Genomic DNA, 23,794 nt, shown 5'->3' with positions numbered 1-23,794 from the left:
CAGTCTCATTACCACAGTGACTCATTTTAATGAGGTATTGACCTTCAAGCCAGAAAGCAGGTACTAATACATCATCTAATTAGTTTTCCAACACTTCTGGAGTGCCCCAAATTAATTGAATTAGAGAGAATCTTCCCTTACATTCTTAGAATTTATTGTTAGATTCTGTCTTTAGACTGTCTTTCTCTCCAAACCAGTTCCTTGTTTTGTTTGGTTTGAAAGATTGTGATTAAGAGGTTGTGCTTTCTTATGAAATTCTGATAATTTATTTTCTATAGCCAAAGTCTTCTGAATTTTTTGTGGTTTACTGTTGGGATTGACAAAAATGAAGCATTATGGTAGCTGATTCAGATCCTTATGGAAGTCAAAGTGGTACTTACATCACTAACAATATCTCTTGAAGCCTTGGCCAACTGTACAGAAATTGCATCAACTGGGAGGTCATAGCCTTTCTTCAAAGCTTCTTCCCACCCAAGTTTATAGAGTTTCTGCAAATTAAAGGCATGATTCAGTGGTTGTTATTCAGTGTATATTAAATCACCAACAGATTACCAAACAAAAATTTATCTAGAGAATAGAGATCTAGGAAAATCTAACATCATCTACCTTATCTCTAAAGATAGGAACAAAAGTAAAACGAGCTGTTTAATAAAGCATTGACTAAGCATCTTGTGACCTGGCTTCAGTTTTCTGGCTCTGAGACAACCCCCACAACAGGGGGTACCATGGGGTATGGCCTTCTCTTTTCAGACACAATACGGGAATGTCAGGTATATTTGGTAACTTTCCCAATATACCTGACATGCCTGTGTACGCATATTTTGAATAAAGATGTTAAAATAATTGATAACAAAAAGTCAGGTAATAATTAGTAATTATCTAAGTGATAAAAGTAATTTCATATTAATCAATCAATTAATTAATTAAAAGTAATATCTAAGTGAGAAGATGCCTTTTATAAGATGCAATAAATGAGTTAAACTTTCTGAGTCAAATTCATTGAATGGATGCATGTATGTGAAAACTGAATAATAATAAAAACAGCTGAAAGCCATCCAGGACTTACTGCATGGCTCTGTAAGGGTTGGGCTCTGTGCTGAGAGCCTTACATGGAATTTCTCATTTGGTCCTCACAGCAACTCAATGTCATGGGCACTTCCATGTTCCCAATTTTAGGGATGAGGAAATTAAGGTTTAGACCCAATATTATACAACTTATAAATGGCAAAACCAAACTCATACCAGGTCTGTTTGATACAATATTTTTTTTCAACAGTTATTTATTAATTCCCACTCTCTGAGAAAAACAAAACAGTGCCTGCCTCCATGGAATTTTGGCTAGCTGGTTTGAGTCATCCATTTCCAATGCTTTAGCATTTACATCAATTTTTTTTACCGTTATATCATTTAATAAACTTAATTAGCTTCAAGCCAAGTTTTTATATGGCTTTACCTGACTGTACTGTGCTTGATTCTGCTTGGCTTGCAAAATATCTGGTGTGTCGGGCATCAGATGAATCTTGGTTTTGTCTTTGTTCCAGTCAATGGTGTATAAGTGCTAGAAAGTTAAAAAAAAAAAAGCATTTGACATTTGAATAACTTTTGAGGACAAACCAGAAAGAAAAAAATATAGCAGAGTATTTGAATGCAGGCAATTTGAATTAGAATAACTTGATTCATTAACTAAAATAGTATGTCATTCAGAGAAGACACAGAAGAAAACTCAGATATTAAAAATAAACTTTTAAATGTTTTCTATCTTCTAGGATGGGTCGAAATGCTTAAGATAAAATAATTGAAAAAAGTGATTTCTAACTCAATTAAAAGGGCAGAAGAAATAAAATTAAGAGGTAGGCAGCAGGAGAAAATGGCATAGGATGTGCTGTGGACAGTTTGTCTGCACCTAGAAGTGGCGAATCAGAATCAAAGGTCGTAGACAAGAACCAGAGCTGTGAGCCCTGCCTCGCTGGGAACTGTGTGGAAGGAGGGTTGTTCTGTCTACCTTGTTCATGTTAAGCGCATTCTGCTTGGCAAGAACCATGTCCATGGAGTCAGTCAGCTTCTTAAACTGGAAATTGCTGGGGTGCTGGCGGTATTTCTGATCACTGGCGTATTCAGTTGCTTTCTTGGCCTTCTCCACTTCTAGGGAACCAGCTGGACTCCAACCAAGCCCTTTGTACCATTCATTGTAGTCCTGCTTATATTCATTCTATAAAGAGAAGAGGCAAATCTACGCTACTGCATCAATTTACTTTTTTAACTCTATTTTTATTGGCAACACTATTACAGATATCCCTATTTTCCCTGCCTTGCCCACCTCCACCCAACCCTCACCTCCCCCAATTCCTTCTGGCCTTTACCACACTGTTGTCTTTGTCTATGAGTTATGTATATATGTTCTTTGGCTAATCCCTTCACCCAACAGAAAATTGTGGCATAGAAGACTGTGATCTCCTTTCCAATGCTAGGAATCCATGCATCATCCAGGAAAAAGAAAGCCTTACTTCACTCTGTATGTGATTCATATTCTTGCTCAGCTGGATGTTCATGGCATCTGGAAGGAGGATGTACTTGTGAATTAGGTGCTTATAGTTGGTGTTGGTGATGTTGGCTTGGGCATCCTTGGCGGCCGTGACACTGAGCATGTCGGCAGGGGTATGGTAGCTGGTCTTTGTCTTTTCATAGTTTTTCTTGTACTCCCGATCGGATTGTATCTTAGCCACTTGCATGGAATGGACTAATTTGGGATCATCCTCAAGACTGCGGAAACCAACCATTTTCCCCTTCTCCTTTTCATAATTATATTTGTATTTATACTGTGAAAAAAATTGAACATTTATTCAGGGCAATTTCCTTGACTTAGAAATCATTCTAGTGTCAGCATTCTGTATTTCATAATAAGTAATACTTGTATAGAATTCTACAGTTCACAAAACACATTTTTCACATTCATTTCTGTAACTTGACACAACTCTACCTTGTCAGGTACATGCAAACCCATTGTTACTGCCCCCATTTGATAGATGAGTGGGCTGGGAGCCAGAGGTAAGGGATTTGTAAGGTCACTAAGGATTAGAACCCAGATCGTGTGATGATACACCGCACTGCCTTGCACACATACTCTGCTGTTAGTGTCAAAGAGGCCTTTAGTTGGTAATCAGAGTACAGCAAGTGAGAGAAAAAAGCAGAATGTTCTAAGAGCTTGATACTTCCATGAGAAATCATCCAGTTTTTACTGATGATAATAGGTTCAGTTATGCGATTCATAGTATGATTTTAGACTAGCTTTATATTTGTGGAGCTCCTTTTCTCTTGAGACTCTCTATACTGGTCTAATAGGGAAGAAATGTTACTATTTATCGCCCAATTCCCCTCTATAGAGGAGAGAACCTGATACATGGATACATTCTACTTATCTCTTGTGGGTTTGAGTGTGCCAGTTAGGGGGTAGGAGCTGGGAGAGCCAATTCCTCCAGCCTAATAGAGGGAGAAGAGTTTGGAGTTCTTGGGACAATGTAGGGGTGAGACAGGGATGGATCAGGAGGAAAGGAAACGTGGAGAACGGAAACAGAGAAGGAGAGAGTATGACTGGAGGATGACTAAAGAAAAAGTGTTGTGAAATGTGCACCTCTCACTATCTCTAAGTCACTAAATACTCACTATGAGTGGATTTTTTGGGGGAAATAACCAAATGAAAGAGCTGAGTTTCACAAAGCTTACTTTGTAAGTTATGGCAGTGGTATACTGGCACACCAGCTCCTGGGTGGGGAAAGCCCTAAGTTGTAGTGTCTGCCAGTTTCTGTGGTGTAAATACTCCCACTGTGGCTTATGTCAAGCTACCAACATTTTAACAACTGGTTTGAACAGTTCCCAGTTATTTAATAATCAGTTGTCATGAGCACAAAAGATCAGCATGCCCAGCACACCACTTCATGAGACATCCTGTTAGGAAGACAGATCCTAAGAGGCAAGAACAATCCAAGCCTTTGAGTTTCTACCGGCCACAGCCTTGGTGTCAGAGTTCAAGATAAATTCACCTAGGTCTCATGAATCAGGGAGCAGACATCTATATGATCATAATTGGTTAGCATTCTGGTCCCCCCTCCCCCGCCCCAGAAATACTGGAGAAAACAAAATAGCAACACTAGGAAGAATTCACAGAATAGAATGAGGCTATTGTTAGCAGGCACATTTTCTTCCATATGTTATGAACTCAGTTTTTCCAGAATTCAGCCCTTATTATTCTGGTAGATAAGAAACCTCCGCCCAGCCAGGTGACTCCTTTCCTTCAGACTTACATCACTTGCAATGTCTCTTGAGGCCTTGGCAGCTTTGATAGGAATTGCGTCAGTTCTGAGATCGTAGCCTTTCTTTTTAGACTCTTCCAAAGAAAGTTTGTAGAGTTTCTGTAAGGGAGGCAGAGGAATAGTTTTCTTTTAAATAGAAGTCCTGGATTTATTTTAAAATAGTAAACTAGTACTGTGGCATTATTTTTATTTTTGAACAGAATGTTTCACTGGTGGTTCAATGGCCGAATGTTCTCACGAATATAACAACTGTGTTTGAAAAAAACTGCCCTGGCTGGCGTAGCTCAGTGGATTGAGCGCGGGCTGAGAACCAAAGTGTTGCAGATTCGATTCCCAGTCAGGGCACATGCCTGGGTTGCAGGCTATGACCCCCAGCAACCGCACATTGATTTCTCTCTCTCTCTCTCTCTTTCTCCTTCCCTTCCTTCTCTAAAAATAAAGAAATAAATAAATAAAATCTAAAAAAAAAAGAACATTTGCCAATTTGGGCAAACTTGAACTTTAAAAAAAAAAAGAAAAAAAGAAAAATACTCATTACAAACTCAAACATATCTTTAAGAAACCAGAAAAAATAAAAGTTCTCTATTAGCTTATAAATATGCTTTTTAAAAATGAGAAGACCCAGTAGATTCTTATCGATGCATTTTATTAAGTAAAAATCAAAGGAAGACTACAAAACAACCACAATCTTACATCAAAGGAACACTTCATTGTTTTGCAGTTGACACTTTTATTTATATAATTGTGTGGGTTCTATAATCTGAAAAGAAATCAGCAATTCCAAATCTCTATGTAATTCAAAGAAAAGAAAAAAAAATCTGACAGAATTAGAAGATTTCCTAGTAACTATGGTTAGGATGACAAAGGAAATGGAATAGAACAACCTCGGCATTTTCTAACATTAAGTGTTGCACATTGCTTGTTATGAGGCTTGCCTCAAATTCTTCAAAATGTGCATCTTACTTTTCCATTTAACTTTTCCACACCCCTTGTTTAGGACCATCTCAAAAGGTTGGTGGATGGACTGTTAAGAACCAAGTCCTAGGATTTTCACTTGCTTTTCCTCTTCCCCTGTTCCTCAAGTGCTTCTCTTGCCAAGTGACTTAGTTTGAGCAGGAGGACTTGCTCCTAAAACAAAATCCGCCTGCCCTTCAAATTCCTAATTGCTGGGGCCACTTCTCATCGATAGGCTGACTCCAGTTATCAGCAAAGTAAGACAGAAAGATTCTCATTTTTGGATTCTGACTCTTATTTTCAAAACATTTACTCTCATAATTAAGACTTACTAGTTAGTTCATTTCTACTGATTTAAATAGGTGGGAAAGAAAGATGACAACAGGGGGGGTTATACTTACATCACTCATGTTAATTGCATTTGCCTTTGCCAAAATAATCTGGGGGATGTCAGGCATGATGTGGACTTTGGTCTTGTCAGCCTCCCATGCTTGTCTGTAGAGGTGCTAGAAAGTAAGAACGAACACAAAAAATCTCAGCAGAAGTTAACATCTTAAAAGGAGTCTGGCTTAGTATATATGTCATTGTTCATAAGCATCAATATTTTATGTTTTTATTAGCTAGATCATATTTTTATAAAATTTAAATTAAAAGGGAGCTTATTCAAACAAGGCAGTGGAGAGGATGTAGGATACAAAGTGAAATGTCCTATCCTTTTATCTGATGGCCTGGAGACAGCATCTCCAACCTAAAATTTTCTGGGCATGTTAAAGCTCACATAGAGTCCTCTTTATGTAAATGAGGTCATATAATACACAATGTTCTATATCTTGCTCTTTTTAGAAGTCTATGTTAACATTTACTCCCTTGCACATAACACAACTTTTAAAATCTTTGCAAACTGACAGGTAAAAAAAAATGTTCTCTTTGTTTTAGCAAGTTTAATGAGAAAACAAAAACAAAATTATAGAACCTTCTTCTAGACCAGGGGTCAGTAAACTTTTCCTGGAAAGGGCAAATATTTCAGGCTTTGTGGGTCAAAAGATCTGTCATTAACTACTCATCTCTACTGTTGTAGTGTAAAAGCAGCCATAGAAAACATGCAAAACTTTAATTTATGTAAATTGCCACATGTGGCTACTGGCTATAGTATTAGCACAATTCTAGTGGAAAGAGCAGTAGCTAGTCATCGGAATTTGGTTCTAGTCTATACCCAGCAGCTCACCAACTGTGTGCCTTTCTTTAGGGAAGGGGCCTGCCTCTCTCCTCAGAGCTGCAATGGGAGGATTCACCCTGATGATCCCCAGGCTATCTCTCAGTGTTAGCATCTGCTGTTTCTAAGATTCTTGTCCTGGCCTCACTATTCTGCAATGGTAATTATTAACAATAAGGAAAAATATGAATATTTAATGTTGTAAAAATAATAGTACGCTTGTGATAGTGTAAATTCTAAATGTTAAAAGAGGCACTGAGGGGCGTGCCTCCTCTTTTAAGCAAGTTCCTTTCAAGGAGGTTGCTCTTCTTGACAAATCTGTTTTCTCAGAAGACTCCAGAGGATTTACTCAGAGACTCAGCATAATACAGCTCTATTTTTAGGACTAACATTTTCTGCAACTATTTCATGTTAGAGTCAAAATAATTTCCCCCCTTCTTTGCTAATCAATAGCATTTCAAATTGTGATCCATATAACATAGCCAATGTTGCTGCAATTGCTTTATTATTTGTAACTTAAAAACATGTCCAAGTTCAATGTACTTTTTGGTCCTGATATCAACTTATAGCTAAGAAATATAAAAATACACTAAGGCTTTACTAAAGGCTAGAGTAATTAGTAATCCAAGGAACTATTGAATTCCCAGAGAAGGCCCTGGTTAAGAATGCTGCCATAAGCCGCGTGATCTAGGAGTCTGCTCTGGTCCCGTCACAGCAGCTAGGAAGCAGGGTGGGTGCAGCACCCAGCTGTTACCAGGCAATCTTCTGATTCAGTCTTGTGAAATTCTACTCAAACTCACCTTAGACAAACAAGACTCCATGTTTACTTTGTCACATCTATTGGGTAGAGTGCTTCATTGAGCATTTGGGCAGGGGTACTTACTAAGAGTAATATATATGTATAAAAATTATATATATGTTATATATAATTTTTTTAATTATAAGGTCCTCTTTCAAGGTAAACATTAATTATGATTAATTAATTCAGCAAAAAAATTCAGCAAAATCTGTGGATTAAATGTAAGACATGCCTGGCTTCTCTCTGATGCAGATGAAATACTACATTATTGAAAGACTTACATCATTCATAATTTTGGCATTATTCTGAGCCAAAACCATATTCATTGAGTCCATCAATGTGGAATACTTCAGAGTGTCTGGATGTTGACGGTACTTCTTTTCACTGATAATCTCCATGGCTTTCTTGTTTTTCTCGGCCTCCAGGGAGCCCAGAGGAAGCCATCCAACGCCTTTCATGAACTCAGCGTAGTCAGCTTTGTACTGATTCTGCAAAAGAGGAAAAGTTTGAGAATGAGAAGAAACCACAACTTCTAAGAACCATGCATGGGTATTTAATGTTCCATGAGTTCCATTTCAGTTTTCAACCAATAGTGTGTTGAATTTCAACTATTTTTATCCCTTAACTTCAGATTTTATACATTTCTTCGCATGAGAAATTAAAAATAAGCAGTAATATCTTTGTGATTTGTTTTTCTCAAATGCCTTCCTGAAGAAAAAGTGCTAAGAAATACAAAATAGATTAAATTTCCACGTTACTATTATCTCAAGAAAGGTGACTATGCTAGCCTAATTTTCTTACAAAAATGTTCAAGTTCTCTTGATTAATAGGTGACTTGTGGGGGCCCCATTTCCCTCTTTTGCCATAAGCCTCTCATCAGCCACCATGTTACAACTCCCTCAGGTATACCAGGAACCTCACTGGTACTTTGTACAAATTTCATTTTTCTCCTGTCAGCTCTGACATGCTCCTCTGCAACTATATACACAGTTGCTTTCATTTGGGCACTTATGTACCTCATATATGTAATATATATGTTATATATATGAGAGAATAGCTCAGCTCTTACATTCCCAAAGAGAAATACGGTCTTGGTGTGGCTGGCATTTAATATATAATTTAAGTTCACTTTTTCCAGCCACCAAGTGTCCTCTGTAGCTGAATTCTTGGCTCTCTACTGTCAGTGCCTCCTTTACATTTATTCTAATAAGCTGCCTCAGCCATCACCTCCTCAGTATTTCCTCAGGTGGTAATACAGGCAACACAAAGTTGGGCACAATGGAATGGAGGCTGGTTGGGAGTGAGGGGCAGGAGTTCTCATGTTTCTACTTGCTGCTTTCCCTCTCACTCCTTCATTAGGAGCCTTTAGGCTTCTTTGTCAGACAGACTTCTTTCAACACATTCTTTCTGAAACTGAATTTCATTTGCCACTGCTGAATCCAGCATCCAGCAAGACTCACAGCAATAAGAGTAAAAAATAAGACTTAGTTTCTAGAATTGATCCCCTTTTGTTAAAAAATAAATTTAACCTCCCCTGGCTGGTGTAGCTCAGTGAATTGAGTGCGGGCTGCGAACCAAAGTGTCACAGGTTCAATTCCCAGTCAGGGCACATGCCTGAGTTGCAGGCCATGACCCCCAACAACCGTATATTGATGTTTCTCTCTCTCTCTTTCTCCCTCCTTTCCCTCTCTAAAAATAAATAAATAAAATCTTTAAAAAAAATAAATTTAACCTAAGGTTAAAAAAAAGAAGAAGAAACACCTCATTTGGAAAATTACACATGAATTTCTTTTAGGATTTTCAAAATATCATTACTTATGGTCATTAATGATTTGCTTTTTATTTAGAGTAAATGCTGTGCAAATAGAGTGGCTATGACGTACATCACTTTGAATCTGCATCATGTTTTTGGCCAATTCGAAGTTCATGGCATCAGGAAGCAAGTTGTAGGTATGGATCACATTCCTATAGTTGGCATTTGTGGCCACTTCCTGAGACTTCTTGGCTGCCACCACACTGAACATGTCCACTGGGGTGTGAAAGGATGTCTTAGATTTCTCATAGCCTTTCCTGTATTCTCGGTCTGATTGCATCTTGGCCACTTGCATGAAGTGCACCAACTTGGGGTCATCCTCTAGGCTCCGGAAGCCAATGTGTTTCCCTTTGGTTTTTTCATAGGCTTGCTTGTATTTGAACTGTGGACAGGAATAAAAGCATGGTGATGAAGAGAGAAGAGAAAAGAGAAGAAAATGTAGTAAACTAGATGCCATTATCTTTGTCATAGGTGTGGAGTTTTAAAGCTACTCTAAAGTTAGAAAGAAAAGAGTTCATAGGGGCAGGGAGCAAAATCTTTTTACTTCAAATTACTTGCCAGACTTGAGTCCATAGAAAGTAAACGATCTCAAAATTAATCAAATAAATGTAGAAATCAGTTATTCCAGGGTGCTTTAGAAAGCAGCTTTTCCCGCCCAGCTGTCTGACCAGCAGAAAAGGCTGCAGACACAGTATTTCATGCTGCACCTTTAAATTTAGGAAAAGCCTGCTCATGGGTCTCCTAGGTAAATGTGTACCTTGCATTCCTATGTTTTTGCTTAGAATTGCCTATAAATGATTTGAATACTCTGAAAGCAACTTATTTTAACAAGACCCAGTCACTTTTCACATTCAATAATGAACAAATGATTAGAGTGTCCGTGGACTGAGCGAAGGGATGTGGCTGTGTGTTGCTTGGGGTGATGGTCCTGCCAACACCGGGTGGAGCCGACTGCAGCTCCCAGAACACACAAGCTTGGCTCCTTTGCTTTGATTCACTCAGCCTAAAGCATGCCCTGTGGAAGCACTTACATCACTGGCAATGTCTCTAGAGGCTCTTGCAGCCTTTATTGGGATGGCATCTGGCCTCAAGTCATACCCTTTCTTCTTTTCTTCCTCCCAGCCAGCTTTGTACAGTTTCTAAACAATTAAACAGAAAAGACAGTCAGCATCTTGTTATTTGGGTTAGAACAGGGATCCTGATTCCAAAGTGGTGGGCATGTAGAAGACAGACATTCCATAAACATTAGTTCCCTTCGCCTTCTCCTCTACTTTTGTTGTTCATCTACTTACATCACTCATGGTGATTTGGTTCATTTTGGAGAGTAAAATGTCTGGCGTATCAGGCATGACGTGAATGGTGGTCTTGTCTTTGTTCCATTTCTCAGTGTAGCGCCTCTAAAACAAGAAGGGCAGGAACATGATGGTACAGCAGGACCAGTGTGTAGTGGTGCTATCAGGAGGGAGAGACTCAAAACCCCATGGTAGAAGAGCTTAAATCTGATATGACAAATGAGTGGGATAGCAACAGGGACTAATGAGACTAGACACAAGATGAGGGGAAAAATGATCAAACAGTGGAGCCTTTTTCCATGGAAACAACAAATACCATCTTGCCTTCACCTCACACTGCATGAGTTTTGTGGTTCGTTCATACCCTCAGCATGGTGTTGACAGACAGCCCAAGGGTCAGTGTTATTGAGAGCTCTCTAGAAATGAAGTGAGTTATAGAATGCCCCTCCTATCACCACCACCACCAGGACTATCAGAGAGACTGAAATGCTGACAAAGAAAGATCATAATGGCAGTGCATGGCAGGCTCCATGCATGAGCCCTGTGAGTGTCCTTGGGCTGAGGCCAGCAGGCGAGGTCTCACCTTATCCATAGTCAGTTTGTTACTTTTGTTAAGTGCCTGTTCCATGGTGTCCATGGCATATGTGAACTTCAGCTTCTCAGGGTGCTGGCGATATTTCTTCTCACTAAGAATCTCTCCTGCTTTCTTTGCCTTCTCCACTTCCAGAGAATCTATCGGGACCCAGCCGATCCCTTTCATCCAGTTGGTGAAGTCGGATTTGTATAGATTCTTTAAACATAAAAGGGAATTTTCATTTCAGAAAGAGTCAGGGCTTGTGTTTCATTAGCTAGATGATTCACTAATTATCAAAAAGAATGAAAATGAGCTGGGGGAGAATAACTAGCTTTTTATTCCCTATTGTCTCTTGGAATACAATTAGTTAAAAAAGTAATTGCATTCATGGTGGCTTTGAACAGGAAATCCTGACCCAATAATTCCTTTAAAAAATTAACTGCCTTGGGAGAAAAGTGAACAAAATTTTGCACTAGAAAACATATGCTATAGCACCCATTTGAATCTCTCCTTTTTTTTTAAGATAAATCATATATTGGGTTTAACATCTAAAGTTTTAAAGTATAAACAACCCCCAAAAGAAGGAACATGTAGTTCAAATGAGAAAAATCCTCAAGCTCTAAATTCTGGAGAAGACCCCTAATTACAATGAGTCCAGCCAGGCTTAGGGTAAAATGAATGGAATTACTGATTTCTTGATCTTCCCTCACGCCAGCTAGAAATGAATAATTCTATGCCAACTATCTGTTGATCATTACATACATCGCTTTGAATCTGCATCGCGTTCCTGGAGTGCTCCACATTCAAGGCATCGGGCAGCAGAGTGTAGTTGTGGAAGGGTTGTCTGTAGTTGGCGTTAGTAGCAACCTCCTGAGATTTCTTGGCCGCTGTCACACTGAACATGTCCAAAGGTGTGTGGTACCTGGTCTTGCTGGCTTCATAGCCCTTTTTGTACTCACGATCTGACTGCATTTTGGCTACATTCATGTAGTGAACCAGTTTAGGATCATCCTGAAGACTACGAAATCCAATTTGCTTGCCTTTGGCTTTCTCGTAGGCCTGTTTATATTTGAACTATATGAAAAAGAAGAGCAGGCAGAAGTTTGATAAGGCATAATGTAGGAAATAGTAAAGTATTAAACTGAAGTTATATAGCAAATTAAGCAATAGTTAAATTCAGCCTGGATCTATTATTTTAGTATTGTTAAATAAACAATTAGCAGAGTATTTCTAGTGGATGGTCTTGAGATGTGCTCTGGGGATAATTGAGAGTGGAATAATTTGTAGTTTTTACTTAGATTATACAAAAGTAGATGCTTTGAATATGCTCAAAGGTTCCTGAAAAATTTGTTTATTGTGGATTTAGTGTAGTTTTTAAATTGTGTTTCCACTGTTATTTTGCATTATCTTATAAAGTATTTGTATAACCTTGAGTAAATTTCAGCAAAGTCCTTATACAAATTAGTATATTGGACTTTAAATGACTGTGTTTTTACTCTATCAAGGTATTATATCAATTCATATAGAAATTATAACTTAATTTGTTTAAAATAATTAATTAAAATCCGGTGACTTTAATCTATAATTCTTCCTGGTTTTTCATATTTCACAATTGTTTGTGGAAATTATATTATTTGAAAATTGTATCCTTTTAAAAACACTTGGAGACTTTTCCAGTTGGTGAAATTTTAGTTTACCAAGGATTTTTTATTGACTAAATTAAAATAAAAATAAATTTTTATAACAATGATACTAATGAGAGTTCTAAATATTTTACAGTTTTTAAAAGAGAATTTTCTTCTTTGTAATAACAGTATTGAGTTTTTAAAGATTTCAAAGTGGAGCAATATAAAAAATCAATGGTACTTAGGATATTAAAAATATTTCAGTATTATAACTTTTTATTTGCTTTCTAATATAGTTCATATAGCCTCCATGTAAAGATTTTAAAAATATACAGAAAGGGAATTTACTACTTCCAAATTAGACTTACATCACTAGCATTATTTCTTGAACTTTTTGCAGCAACAATTGGAATAGCATCTGTCCTCAAATCATAGCCCTTAGCTATGGTTTTCTTCCAGTCTGCTTTATAATAAGCCTTGAAAAAAAGAAATATTATTTTGTTATTTGCCAAAATTAAAAGATGAATGAAACAGGATGTGAAGATCTTTCTATAAAACATGTCATAATATACCCATTTCTATTAAGAGCATTCACAGAGTTTGGGCTATTAGTTCATCTTTCATGATTCTTTTAAACAAAAACATCAGTAACTAATACACCATATGATCTCAACTGCTTTAAAAATGTATATGTTGACATAACAAAACAATGGAAAGGTGATGCTTTGAATATGGGTTAACAAATTGAATTTTGAAAATAATTTTCAATATGTCCAACTTTTCTATCAGCATGTAATATTTTTATTTTCTTGTATTTTAATAATAAAGAATTTTAATTTACAGAAAGTTACTTGATACTAAAATTGAAAATCCAGATTTAGTGCCACCCAGTTTTACTTAGCCTTGATTTTTAAATATTTTAACATCAGGAAAAAATTCTAAATTAAACAAAAGCATAGAAATGAGTACCAAAAAATGTTTTTTTGGAGATAAAAGAGAGCCTAAAAAATGAGAAAGAATGACTAAGGAATCTCTTAATAAATGAACAATTCTCTCCAGGTTTGATTATGTTTTTAAACCAGAATTTATCAACTGCAAAAATAAAAAGCAAAAGGAAACAATTCATAATAGTGAATTGAAATATCACCATCAATTACATATCTAGTCTACCTGAGAGAGAGGTTAGTCACATACAAAAAAAGAGTTTCTAAAGAAAATGACAGTAAACTTTTTTTTAAATTTTATTTTAATCATTGTTCAAGTACAGTTTTCTCCCTTTTACTCCCATTCCAGCCCACCCACCCAACCCTCCCCACTTCCATCCACAGTAAACTTTCTTAGAAGTTTTAACAAATAACTGAAATAAAAGTTAAATAAAGCAAAACTTAACCTTACTACAGACTATGTACTACTATATTTTCCAATCTTGTCTACCTCATTTTGTTCTATTTTTTTTTAATGGAACACAATCTACTTGATTGATTTTATAACCCACTAATGATTTCATAGTCCCCAGCTTGGAACAGTCTGCATTAAGCAAAATTTTATGGTAACCTCTAGTCTCATGTTCTATAGTTGAAGTCCAATCTTGATTAGCCCCTGAACATAGAGAGCAAGGAGAGATGAAGAAAGAGTCAGGTCACTCCAGACTGTAGGTGCAGGTTTAATAAGCAAGGGAACTTACATACGAGGTTGCCTCATGGTAGATTTCCACACCCACCTGCCAGAACCTTAAAAGTTTTTACAGACACCCTAATGGGGTCCAGTCCCATATACCATCCAGGTGGTCTCAACAACACACTGCTCTCTCAAAGCTGTGCCCTTGGAAATGACTCCCCCTGTGGAAATGGGCAGAACATACATCTCGAGGACAGTGAAGGGAGTGGGCAGCCTGCATTCGCCCGGGTCCAGCTCAGAGCCAAAAGGCAGTCAAATCTTCTCTGTGACCTCCTCTAACAGAGACTCAGAGGGGCCCCATTCAGTTTGTTCCCCTTAAAATTCTAAATTCCACAGTTACCCAGAACTGGAAAGGAAAGACCTACATTAGCAACATTAGACTGTCATTAGGATGAATACTCACATCACTCATGTTGAGGGCATTGACCTTGGCTTGAATAAACTGAGGCAAATCGGAGTCGATGGTGTATTTGTGCTTCAGTTTCTCCCCCTCCACCTTGTACTTCAACTAAAAACAAAGGAGGGTAGCATGTAAATGTCATTAACTGGCATCATGTACGTTTCATCAAGCATACACTCCTTTAAAAAGGAAGGCTATCATTTGTGCTTTTTCAAATCTAAGCCTATCCCAGAGATGTTGTGGATTAAGCTCCAGATCACAGCAACAAAGGTATTTTACTGTGAATATCACAGTAAAGTGAGTACTATCATTTGTTTGGTATCCCAGCATATAAAAGTTATGTTTACACCATACTATAGTTCATTGTGTGTACAATTATTTATAAAAAACAATGTTTGTACCTTAATTTAAAAATATTTTATTGCTAAAAAATTATACTGTATTTTGCCATGTACAATGTGCACATTTTTGCCCAATTTTTTGAGGAGAAAATAAGGGTGCACATTATACATTGGGTGTAATGATTACATGACCCCGTGTATAATGTGCACAAGACCATGGGTGCACATCATACATGGGAGTGCATTATACGTGGCAAAATACACAGTAATCATCATCTGAGCCTTTATTGAGTTGTAATCCTTTTGTCGGTAGAGGGTATTACCTTCCATTCATAAAAAATGCAGTATCTGGGAAGTGCAAAAGCACATAGCACAATAAAACAAGATGTGCCTGTGTAAGACAAATACCTAGACTATCATGCAGAGGGGGTGCTGGTATTCATATTCCTTGGCTCATTTCACTAATGTTATTGGACGGCACTGTGGACCAAATAGGGCGTAAGTTTGTGTTTAAAGGGTTGAAAAAGGCAGACCTGTACTTTTGGAGTTTAGAGCCCAGTAGAGGACACAGAGACTAAACATGTGGACTATAAGATAGAATTAGAATTTGTGATGTGTTGTAAATAAAATAACTTTAGGAAAGAAACAAGGGTGGTCAGCAAAGGCTCTCTGGTAATATTTATGCCCAAACTTGAAGAAAAGGGAGGGGTCAAGCCAGGAGAAGAGCATTCAGGGCCCTGAGTGTGGAAAGGGCACAGCCAGCTGGAGGGACTGAAGGCAGCCTGAGTCATGTCATGGGGCTGCAGGATGCCGAGGGGACTCAGAAGGTTAGATGGGATGGGGAGCAGGGCCACAGAGCTGGGGGCCTTTTCAGCTGAGCTAATAAGTTGAGATTTTGTTTTCAGTTCAAAAAGTTACCAGAAGGTTTTAAGTATTAGAGGAATGTAATTTGATTTAAGCTGGTCTCCCTGGTTGTGGTGTATGTCCCCAGGCATGGAGTCCAGATAACAGATGATTGCACTTGTCCCTGTGAGAGATAAGGAAGCCAGAACTAGGTTGGTGGCAGCTGAAAGACAGCGACAGGAAGCTGAGTTAGATTTAGGAGGCTGGCTCAGCAAAAGTTTTGATTGTGGGCTTCACACAGAGAGACATCGGTGGTGACAGCCAGGTTTCTGGCTTGAGTAACCATGTAGATGTTGATGGCATTTATTGGGATGGGAAAGAGCACAGTTTTCCCAGCTAACTGGAAAAAAAACACAGTAAGAAGTAACACCTTGGTCCATACAAAGAAATTGGGAAACTCTATGAAATTTATTACCACTGACATAGAATTAATCTTGAAATGTCACTGGTAATATGGGAGCAGGGACTGGCCTGAGAAATAAAATCCACAGATAAGCCTCATATCTGAGCCAAGCAAAGCACTGGCCACCTGCCAATATCTGGGACTAAAAACACACAATCTTCCCTCCTTTGCTTTTGATGTATCTCTTTCTGCTGGTGGAGATATTTTAGCAGAACTCTGAAGTTACCAAATGAGGTAAAGCACTGAGCATTGTAATTAGCCTCTGACTAAGGATAAGGGTCCAAAGAGACCCAGGCTCAGAGAGGATACTCTGGATGACCCTGAAAAGTAAACTCCTCATCTCCCTCCCAGAGGCCTCCCTCCGGACTGCCGCTCAGAACATGGAGCTATTGTGCCCGAGGATTAGGGCATTGATTATGTCTTTTCCCTGTGTAGCTAAGTAGAACTGTTGCCACTCAGAGCAATAAAGAGCTTGGTCTGCAATTCATACAAAGCAACAACTAATACGAATAGTTTTATTTCATATGTCTGATGAATAGCTCAGATTCTACTTTTTGGGGGAAAGAAAACCTATCTGAAGCAGTCTGTTTCTCCCCTCCCTGTTTGGTCTATGTTCAAGCTCCAGGTTGCTTCAAAAGTAACCCTTTCAATTATACCTCTGAGAGCAGCTGATTTGGTAATATAGATGTAGCCCCATGTACTGAGTTAAGAAGGATGGTGGAGTGGCTCGTCACGGGGTTATTCATGAACAAGCTCTTCTGCAGGGAAACCACTTACATCACTTAGCTGCTTTGTGTTCTGCTGAGCTAAAACCATGCCCATGGAATCAGGCACACTTGTGAACTTGATGGTGTCTGGGTGCTGTCGATACTTCCTCTCATTTAATGCATCGCCTGCTTTCTTGGCCTTCTCGACTTCCAGAGAACCAATAGGGATCCATCCAATGCCCTTCATGAAGCTGTTATACTCATCTTTATATACATTCTGTAAAAGAGTAATCTCATATGAGGAGATATCTTAGAGAATAGTCAAGCGATGTTTCTAACATCTACAGTTTTCTGCAGGGAAAATGAACAGCAGCTATTTCAGCATGCCTGTGTCTGGAATGGAACTTTGGTTGTATCTGTCATAGAGCTTCTTCCCCAGAATTTGGTAATAAGGGAAAGCAGTTCTGTGGTTAGAGTGCATTACACAAAACAGAAAATCTAGGCCACATATTTCCATGGGTACTGCTAAAAAATATTGTGTCTCTTTTGACAACAAATTGGGCCTCTCTTTTGATTTTTCTGAAAACTGCACAACTTTGAATTTCGCCCTCACTATTCTTGATCTCAGCTGGGGAGAGACACTTTCACTGAGCAACAATAAATGGGCACCATTTCTCTCCTTCACAGATTCTTATAGAAATCGGGCTCCTGCAGATGGAAAAGCCCTGAATATTAAACACCCTCCCTAGGCAGCTCTCCATGAATCATTCTAGAATCACAAAGCACTCTTGGTTCGTTTCAGATGACTCATTACATAGATTTACATGCACGAGAATGTGACCTTGAGTTTCAGAAACTCAAAAATAACTTTCCTGACTTCAGAAAGAATAAAGAATGCTGCTATTTTGCATTATACATCTCAGCCCTGAAGTAGGCCTCCCCTAGCAACAACTGTTTCCTGTTGTGAACCAACGTGGCTTATGCACTTAGTGGAACATGGCTTTATCTTGTATCCAGAAGTCAATAAAAGCAATGCCAATGATTACGATAGGAGTACAGAAAGCCAGCAAAAATACAGCTTGTTCACTATGCCTTTGTTAGCCTTTCAATAATGATTGTTTATTTTAAAGTACCTTTTTTTTCAAATATCTTATTGTATTGTAAAGTCTACTAAAATAGGAAGAAGTGATTATTTCTTAAGTACCAGCATCTCTGGGTCGGCATCATCCTACATACTTACATCACTCTGAAGTTGATTCACATTCTTGGTGTGCTGGACCGTCAGGGCATCAGGGAGGTATGTGTAATGATGTAGTGGTTGCTTATAATTGACATTGGTAACCACATCCTGGGCCATCTTTGCCGCTGTAATGCTAACCATGTCCCCGGGGGTATGGTAGCTGGTTTTGGTGTTCTCATAGTTCTTCTTATATTCACGATCGGACTGCAGCTTTGCCACGTTCATATAGTGGACCAGCTTAGGATCATCTTGGAGGCTTCTAAAGCCCACATGCTTTCCTTTGGACTTCTCATAAGCTTCCTTGTATTTGTACTATAGAGACAGAATTTGGTTAGCAAAGTCCTAGGCATTGATAATATCAGGTGCAACAATTATATCCACACACAAAGGCACTTAGAACATTGTGACTTTCTGGAAGATTGTACAAAAATGCAAACCATACTCCCCTGGCCCACACACATTCCCCAGAAAGTTCAGAGTGACAGCATTTATTTTCATCATTACTGTGTTACAAATGGGTGTTCTAATACCCTCAAGACCAGTTTTTTTCTATGTTATCAGTCCTATAGATGGTTTGTGTTTAGAACTTTATTTAAAACCAAGTGGATTATCATACTAAGTATAAACATGACACATCCCAGGAATGCAATCTTGCCTAATCTATCATATTATTGCACATCATAGAATATTAGAAGTTATTGAGAAAACTTTCCATTTTCTGTTCCAATTGGCTTAGTAATATGTACACAACAGGTGCAGAAGAAACTCTAAAAAACGCTACATGTGAGTTGTTTACACTCAGATCATCGTGGGGTGAAGGATAGAAATCATTATTGTGATTTTTGTCTCAGGTTGACCTAATAAAGCTAAAACAAAAGCCCTCTTCTTTCTAGGTAGCATCAATTTAGGTGCTGCATAGACAGGTAGCTGGGCCTTCAGCCACCCCTATTTCTCAGCAACTACTCTCCAAGCTCACTGCTGAAGTGGCTACAGATGAATAGTGGAACTACAGTAAGGACAGGAACTGCTGTGAGCTTTCCCTGTCCATAAAAATCTATACACAAAAGCTCTGCTGTCCAAAATCTCTCGCTGCTAGAATCCGCAATGTGGCGTAGACTGAGCTATACTGTATGTAACAGGTCAAGACCTCAATTTTTACATAAGAAAGTTCAAATCCACCTAAACTCTGCACACACGCTGCTCTTGCCCTTTAAGCACTGATAGATCCACAAGAGTTTAGCAGGCAAAAGGATTATCAAGTAATTTCTAGGCATGTTAGAAAAACTCTGTGCGAGTGCTAAAAAGAAAAAAGATAACGCCACACTTTAGACTTTCACTTTCTCCTGAAACTAGAAATGTATTTCACTGTGATGTACAAATCTTTGAGGGACAGGTTTTCAGTGGCAGCCCCACCAGGAGAAGCTGCAGAACCCCTGGCCCTCGTGTGGTCTGCACATGTGGGTGGTGTCCTGCTGCTCTTCTCAAACCAACACCACACCCCTGGGACGGGGGTGACAGTGGAGTGTGCGAGGCCTGTGTGCCTTTAAAAATTGTGTGTTTCAGTGATGGGAAGAAGAGTAAGTGTGCACTTTTTCTGTTACAGATGAAAATGAGCATCAATTTACATAAATGAAAATTACATTCAGGAAAAGTGGGCCATTTCCCCATTTGTTTTATAAAATCTGTACATCTTATGTAACACCTTTTCAATCTTCTCAATAAAATTGTAACGCAGGCAGGCATCTGAATGTCACGTGTTAGCCGGGGCATTCTCACTGAAAGTGTGGGCTGTCAGGGGGAGTGTCGGAGGAGGGGATTTGGGCTGTGAAGCAGGGAGAGAGCTGCTGTCAGGTTTGTGACATTCCCCCACCAAGTGGGGTAAGCCGAAAAGAATCACTAAACATGGAAAAAATGACAGTTTCTCAAAACAATAATTTGTGGAGAACTTGAATGTCATTAATTCAACACATTGTTTTCAATGGATATCATTTAAACAAACATACATTTGTGTACTTTTTAAAAAAGCAATCACCCAGGTTTTAGGCAAAACATTTACTCACATCACTGGCAATGTTCCTTGATGCTTTGGCTGCAGTGATAGGGATGGCGTCACCCAGCACGTTGTTGCCCTTGGCTATTAAGTCGTGCCAGTCCCGCTTATAGCAGACCTGGGGCAGAGAAACGAAAAGGCTGTCGCATGCTGGGTGTAATCAGCTAGTGTGACTCTTCAATGGCTGGGATTATTTTATTCCACTCCAGATAGAAGCTAAAAGAACCTCCTATAGCAAAATGTCACACTTAATATAGTATGAAATTACTGGACTCTGCACTAATTACTCACCCAAATCTCGTGTGGGCACCTAGTGGGGAGGGACACTGAGAACCTGGAGTGGATTGAGGGGAGGATGATACAAATGCCAGAAACCATGGTGTGTGAGGAGCAACTGGAGAAGTCTCTTATGGAAAGAAGTTCAAGGGAAGACCTAGCTTTAGAAGTTTTAGGATTATTTTTAATAAAAGAAAAAAGATTTTCTTTATTCTTATTTTTCTGGAGGATAATAACCTCCTCACATGAAAAATTAGGAAAACTAAATAGAAGTTTAGAGAACTGAATGTTAAGCTCTACATAAAGAATAATTTATGGTGATTACCGGGGGAAAGGCAGGGTGGGAGGAGGTAGAAGAGGGTAAAGGGGATAAATGGTGATGGGAGGAGACTCCAATTGGGGTGGTGAACACACAATACAGTGGACAGATGATGTATTATAGAATTGTACACCAGAAACCTATATAATTTTATTAATCAATATCACTCTAATAAATTCAATAAAAATGTTTTTTAAAGATGAAGAAGAATCCTTTAAAGTCATCCTGTACTTGAAAAGGCCGACTCAAGAGGCACAGAGCCATTGTCCCAGGATGAGCTGCCAAAGGGGCCATGTGGGAAATGGACCTACACAGCTGTCAAGGCCCTATCATACCTTGCAATTCTGTTAGTTATTATCAGTTCTGGATTTCACACCCCATCAAAGACCCTACTTACGTCACTTATATTGTAAGCATTGCACTTGGCCTGAAGAAACTGGGGAAGGTCGGGACTCATAGTGTATTTATGTTTCACATCTTCTCCTTTAGCCTTGTATAAGATCTGCAACACACAGCCGTAAAATAAAATGCATTACAATAGTACAAAAAGAAAATTCATTAATTTCATGCTTATAGTCATTACTAACACAATCCCTCACTATTTCTATTGTTAAAAACTTTCAAAGGCATGTTCCTGTTTTTAAGAAACTCAAGCATCTTGTTATCTTTAGGAAGACTGTGTATTACAATAGAGAAAAAATCCTTCAGAGAATAGAATCATTTAATGCCAGAGATGAATGAAAAATAAGTTCAAATGTGAAACTGTAACATGAATCACATAATTCATCAAAGCCAGAAGAGTTCATTCTCTGCTAATCAAGTCAGTAGTTCTTAAAGTCTGTGGTTTCCTTGGTTTGGGTTTTTTATTTTTAGAAAGAAAATGATTGTTAGAATGAGTCCTTTCACTTCTGCTAAACACTCTCCAGTTATAATCATATCAGGAAAAGAAGGTAATTTTCTCACAAAATAAAGGTGCTTATACATAAATCCAGTACACTCAAAAGGTTTACCATTTTGTATTTACCCTGGCTTGTCATTTTAAAGATATCTGAAAGATATCATAAGAGTATAATATAGAAATGATATTGTATCCTCCCCTTGGTAATAAAAAAGAAAGAAATTGCTTAATTTCTAAAACTAAAACAGAACTGGAATCACAAGTAGATTTTCAGTCTCTTGGTATGTCCCAGGAGTGTCTCTGTCTGTCGTATGTAAACTGGTGTGAATGTATCACAAGTAAAGTCTGAAATGGCTGATATCTAAGTGAATCCTCAAATACTAAATAATTTCTTCTAAGGATCCAAGAGCTAGCCTTTAGAGTCCTCACTACCTTTAGGAACCATTTTCTAAGCATTCACAGAATGTCATTAACTCCACCTTCTAAACCTTACCTTTCCCATTGCTACTGACTTAAAGTCTAAATAAGCCTTCTGTTATGTCTGTAACCACTTTGTAATTCATCTCCTTGCCTCCAATCTCTCCCCTCCCCAACATAGCCTCTATATGGTTTGCAAGAGTTCTCTTTTAAAGCAAAGGCCAGATAATGCAACTCCATGGATTAAAATTATCCTGTTACCTACTCCACAATGTCCAGACTATAAATTAGCATACAAACCCCTCAATGATTGGGTTACGGTCTTGAACCCTTTGCTGTACTTCCCATTCATTACTTCTTGGCTGTCATGCTTTTCCTTCTGCCAGGAACATGCTTTTCTTCCCTTATTTGCCAGGGAAGCCCGGGTAGGCAGTTACCCGCTTCCCTTGTACTTACTCAGTACAGGTCTCCCCTGTAGCATGGACAGCTCTGTATGGCAGTGCTGTTTGTGTCCATGCCTTTGTCTTACACCCCTGTCCTATGTCCTCATTACAGCTCCTATCCCGCTAATCCTCATCTATTTAATCTCTACACCATCAGCACATAATACAGTGTCTGGCACATGGCAGGTGTAAAAAACCATTCTTTCAGTGAATTAATTAATGAATGCTTTTGATGTCCCTTTAACTCTTCTATGCACCAGATGTTCTTTTGACTCTGACTTCAGCCAGACCATATACATGGCTCATGGACAGGCAGGCAGGCAAACAATGTACCAATCTCCACCAAGACATAAAAAATGTCTCTAAAAAGAGTCTCTATAATTGTATATGATGAATTGAGGAGCAAAAGCATATACTCATGTATTATTTTCCTGTGTTATATATGAAAACTAAATATGAGGAACTTTATATAGCATTGGATATGATAAATTTGCCACAATAAAATGCCTGGGATTTTAAGCTTAAATTTAGTGTGTGTGTATGTGTGTGTGTGTGTGTGTGTGTGTGTATAATACTAGAGTAGAAGTTTTTGCACCATTTCAAATTTATCCAATAATACAGTATTTCAAGGTAATTAAGGAGGAATAGTTTTCAGAAAGGAAGGTAAAAACCAAAACAGAAGAAAAAGAAAATATCAGTGCCCAAACTAAAAATAATTGTAATAATTAATTTTCAATTAAATAATTTCTAAAGGAAAAGACATTGGCTCCGAAGAATAAAAAAGTGAGCTGATACTCAGTTAATGCCTCCCTCTGTCCTTGGCACCTGTGCATTTGTTGTACTCACGTCACTGGCTTGCTGTGTGTTCTGTTTTGCCTGGACCATAACTGGGGAGTCCACGATGCTGGTAAACTTGAGGGTGTCTGGATGTTGCCGGTACTTCTTTTCACTCAGGGCATCACCTGCCTTTTTGACTTTTTCTACTTCCAGACTCCCAATAGGTATCCAGCCGATGCCTTTCATCCAGTTGTTGTATTCTTCCTTGTAGGCATTCTACAGCAAAGGGGAAAAAGAGGAGTGAATGCCCTGGGCAAGGTGCTCTCTCACACAGGCTCTGGCCTTGAAGAGGGACTGACTCATGCA

The 23,794-nt window shown here is 38.5% G+C and overlaps 1 protein-coding gene across 21 annotated transcripts in view; it reads right to left on the bottom strand.

Moving 5' to 3' along the window:
* The window catches only part of NEB (nebulin), a 199,106-nt gene that overhangs the window by 128,524 nt on the left and 46,788 nt on the right, over window positions 1-23,794 (bottom strand). For all 21 annotated transcript variants that reach the window (XM_045855577.1, XM_045854126.1, XM_045854714.1 and 18 more), the window contains 19 exons: window positions 23,498-23,704; window positions 21,291-21,395; window positions 20,309-20,416; window positions 18,249-18,560; window positions 17,079-17,285; window positions 14,658-14,762; window positions 12,946-13,053; window positions 11,715-12,026; window positions 10,962-11,168; window positions 10,379-10,483; window positions 10,118-10,225; window positions 9,157-9,468; window positions 7,555-7,761; window positions 5,663-5,767; window positions 4,299-4,406; window positions 2,505-2,816; window positions 2,003-2,209; window positions 1,454-1,558; window positions 381-488 (listed from right to left, as the gene is read on the bottom strand). In XM_045855577.1, the coding sequence (XP_045711533.1) occupies window positions 381-488; window positions 1,454-1,558; window positions 2,003-2,209; window positions 2,505-2,816; window positions 4,299-4,406; window positions 5,663-5,767; window positions 7,555-7,761; window positions 9,157-9,468; window positions 10,118-10,225; window positions 10,379-10,483; window positions 10,962-11,168; window positions 11,715-12,026; window positions 12,946-13,053; window positions 14,658-14,762; window positions 17,079-17,285; window positions 18,249-18,560; window positions 20,309-20,416; window positions 21,291-21,395; window positions 23,498-23,704 (3,348 nt within the window). The remainder of the gene's footprint in view (window positions 1-380; window positions 489-1,453; window positions 1,559-2,002; window positions 2,210-2,504; window positions 2,817-4,298; window positions 4,407-5,662; window positions 5,768-7,554; window positions 7,762-9,156; window positions 9,469-10,117; window positions 10,226-10,378; window positions 10,484-10,961; window positions 11,169-11,714; window positions 12,027-12,945; window positions 13,054-14,657; window positions 14,763-17,078; window positions 17,286-18,248; window positions 18,561-20,308; window positions 20,417-21,290; window positions 21,396-23,497; window positions 23,705-23,794) is intronic.

This window comes from Phyllostomus hastatus, unplaced genomic scaffold (genome assembly GCF_019186645.2).
Source record: "Phyllostomus hastatus isolate PE091 unplaced genomic scaffold, TTU_PhHast_1.1 phas_contig_1, whole genome shotgun sequence".
NCBI lineage: Eukaryota > Metazoa > Chordata > Mammalia > Chiroptera > Phyllostomidae > Phyllostomus > Phyllostomus hastatus.
The sequence above is the reverse complement of the archived record's forward strand: the minus strand, read 5'-3'. Positions and strand labels throughout refer to the sequence as shown.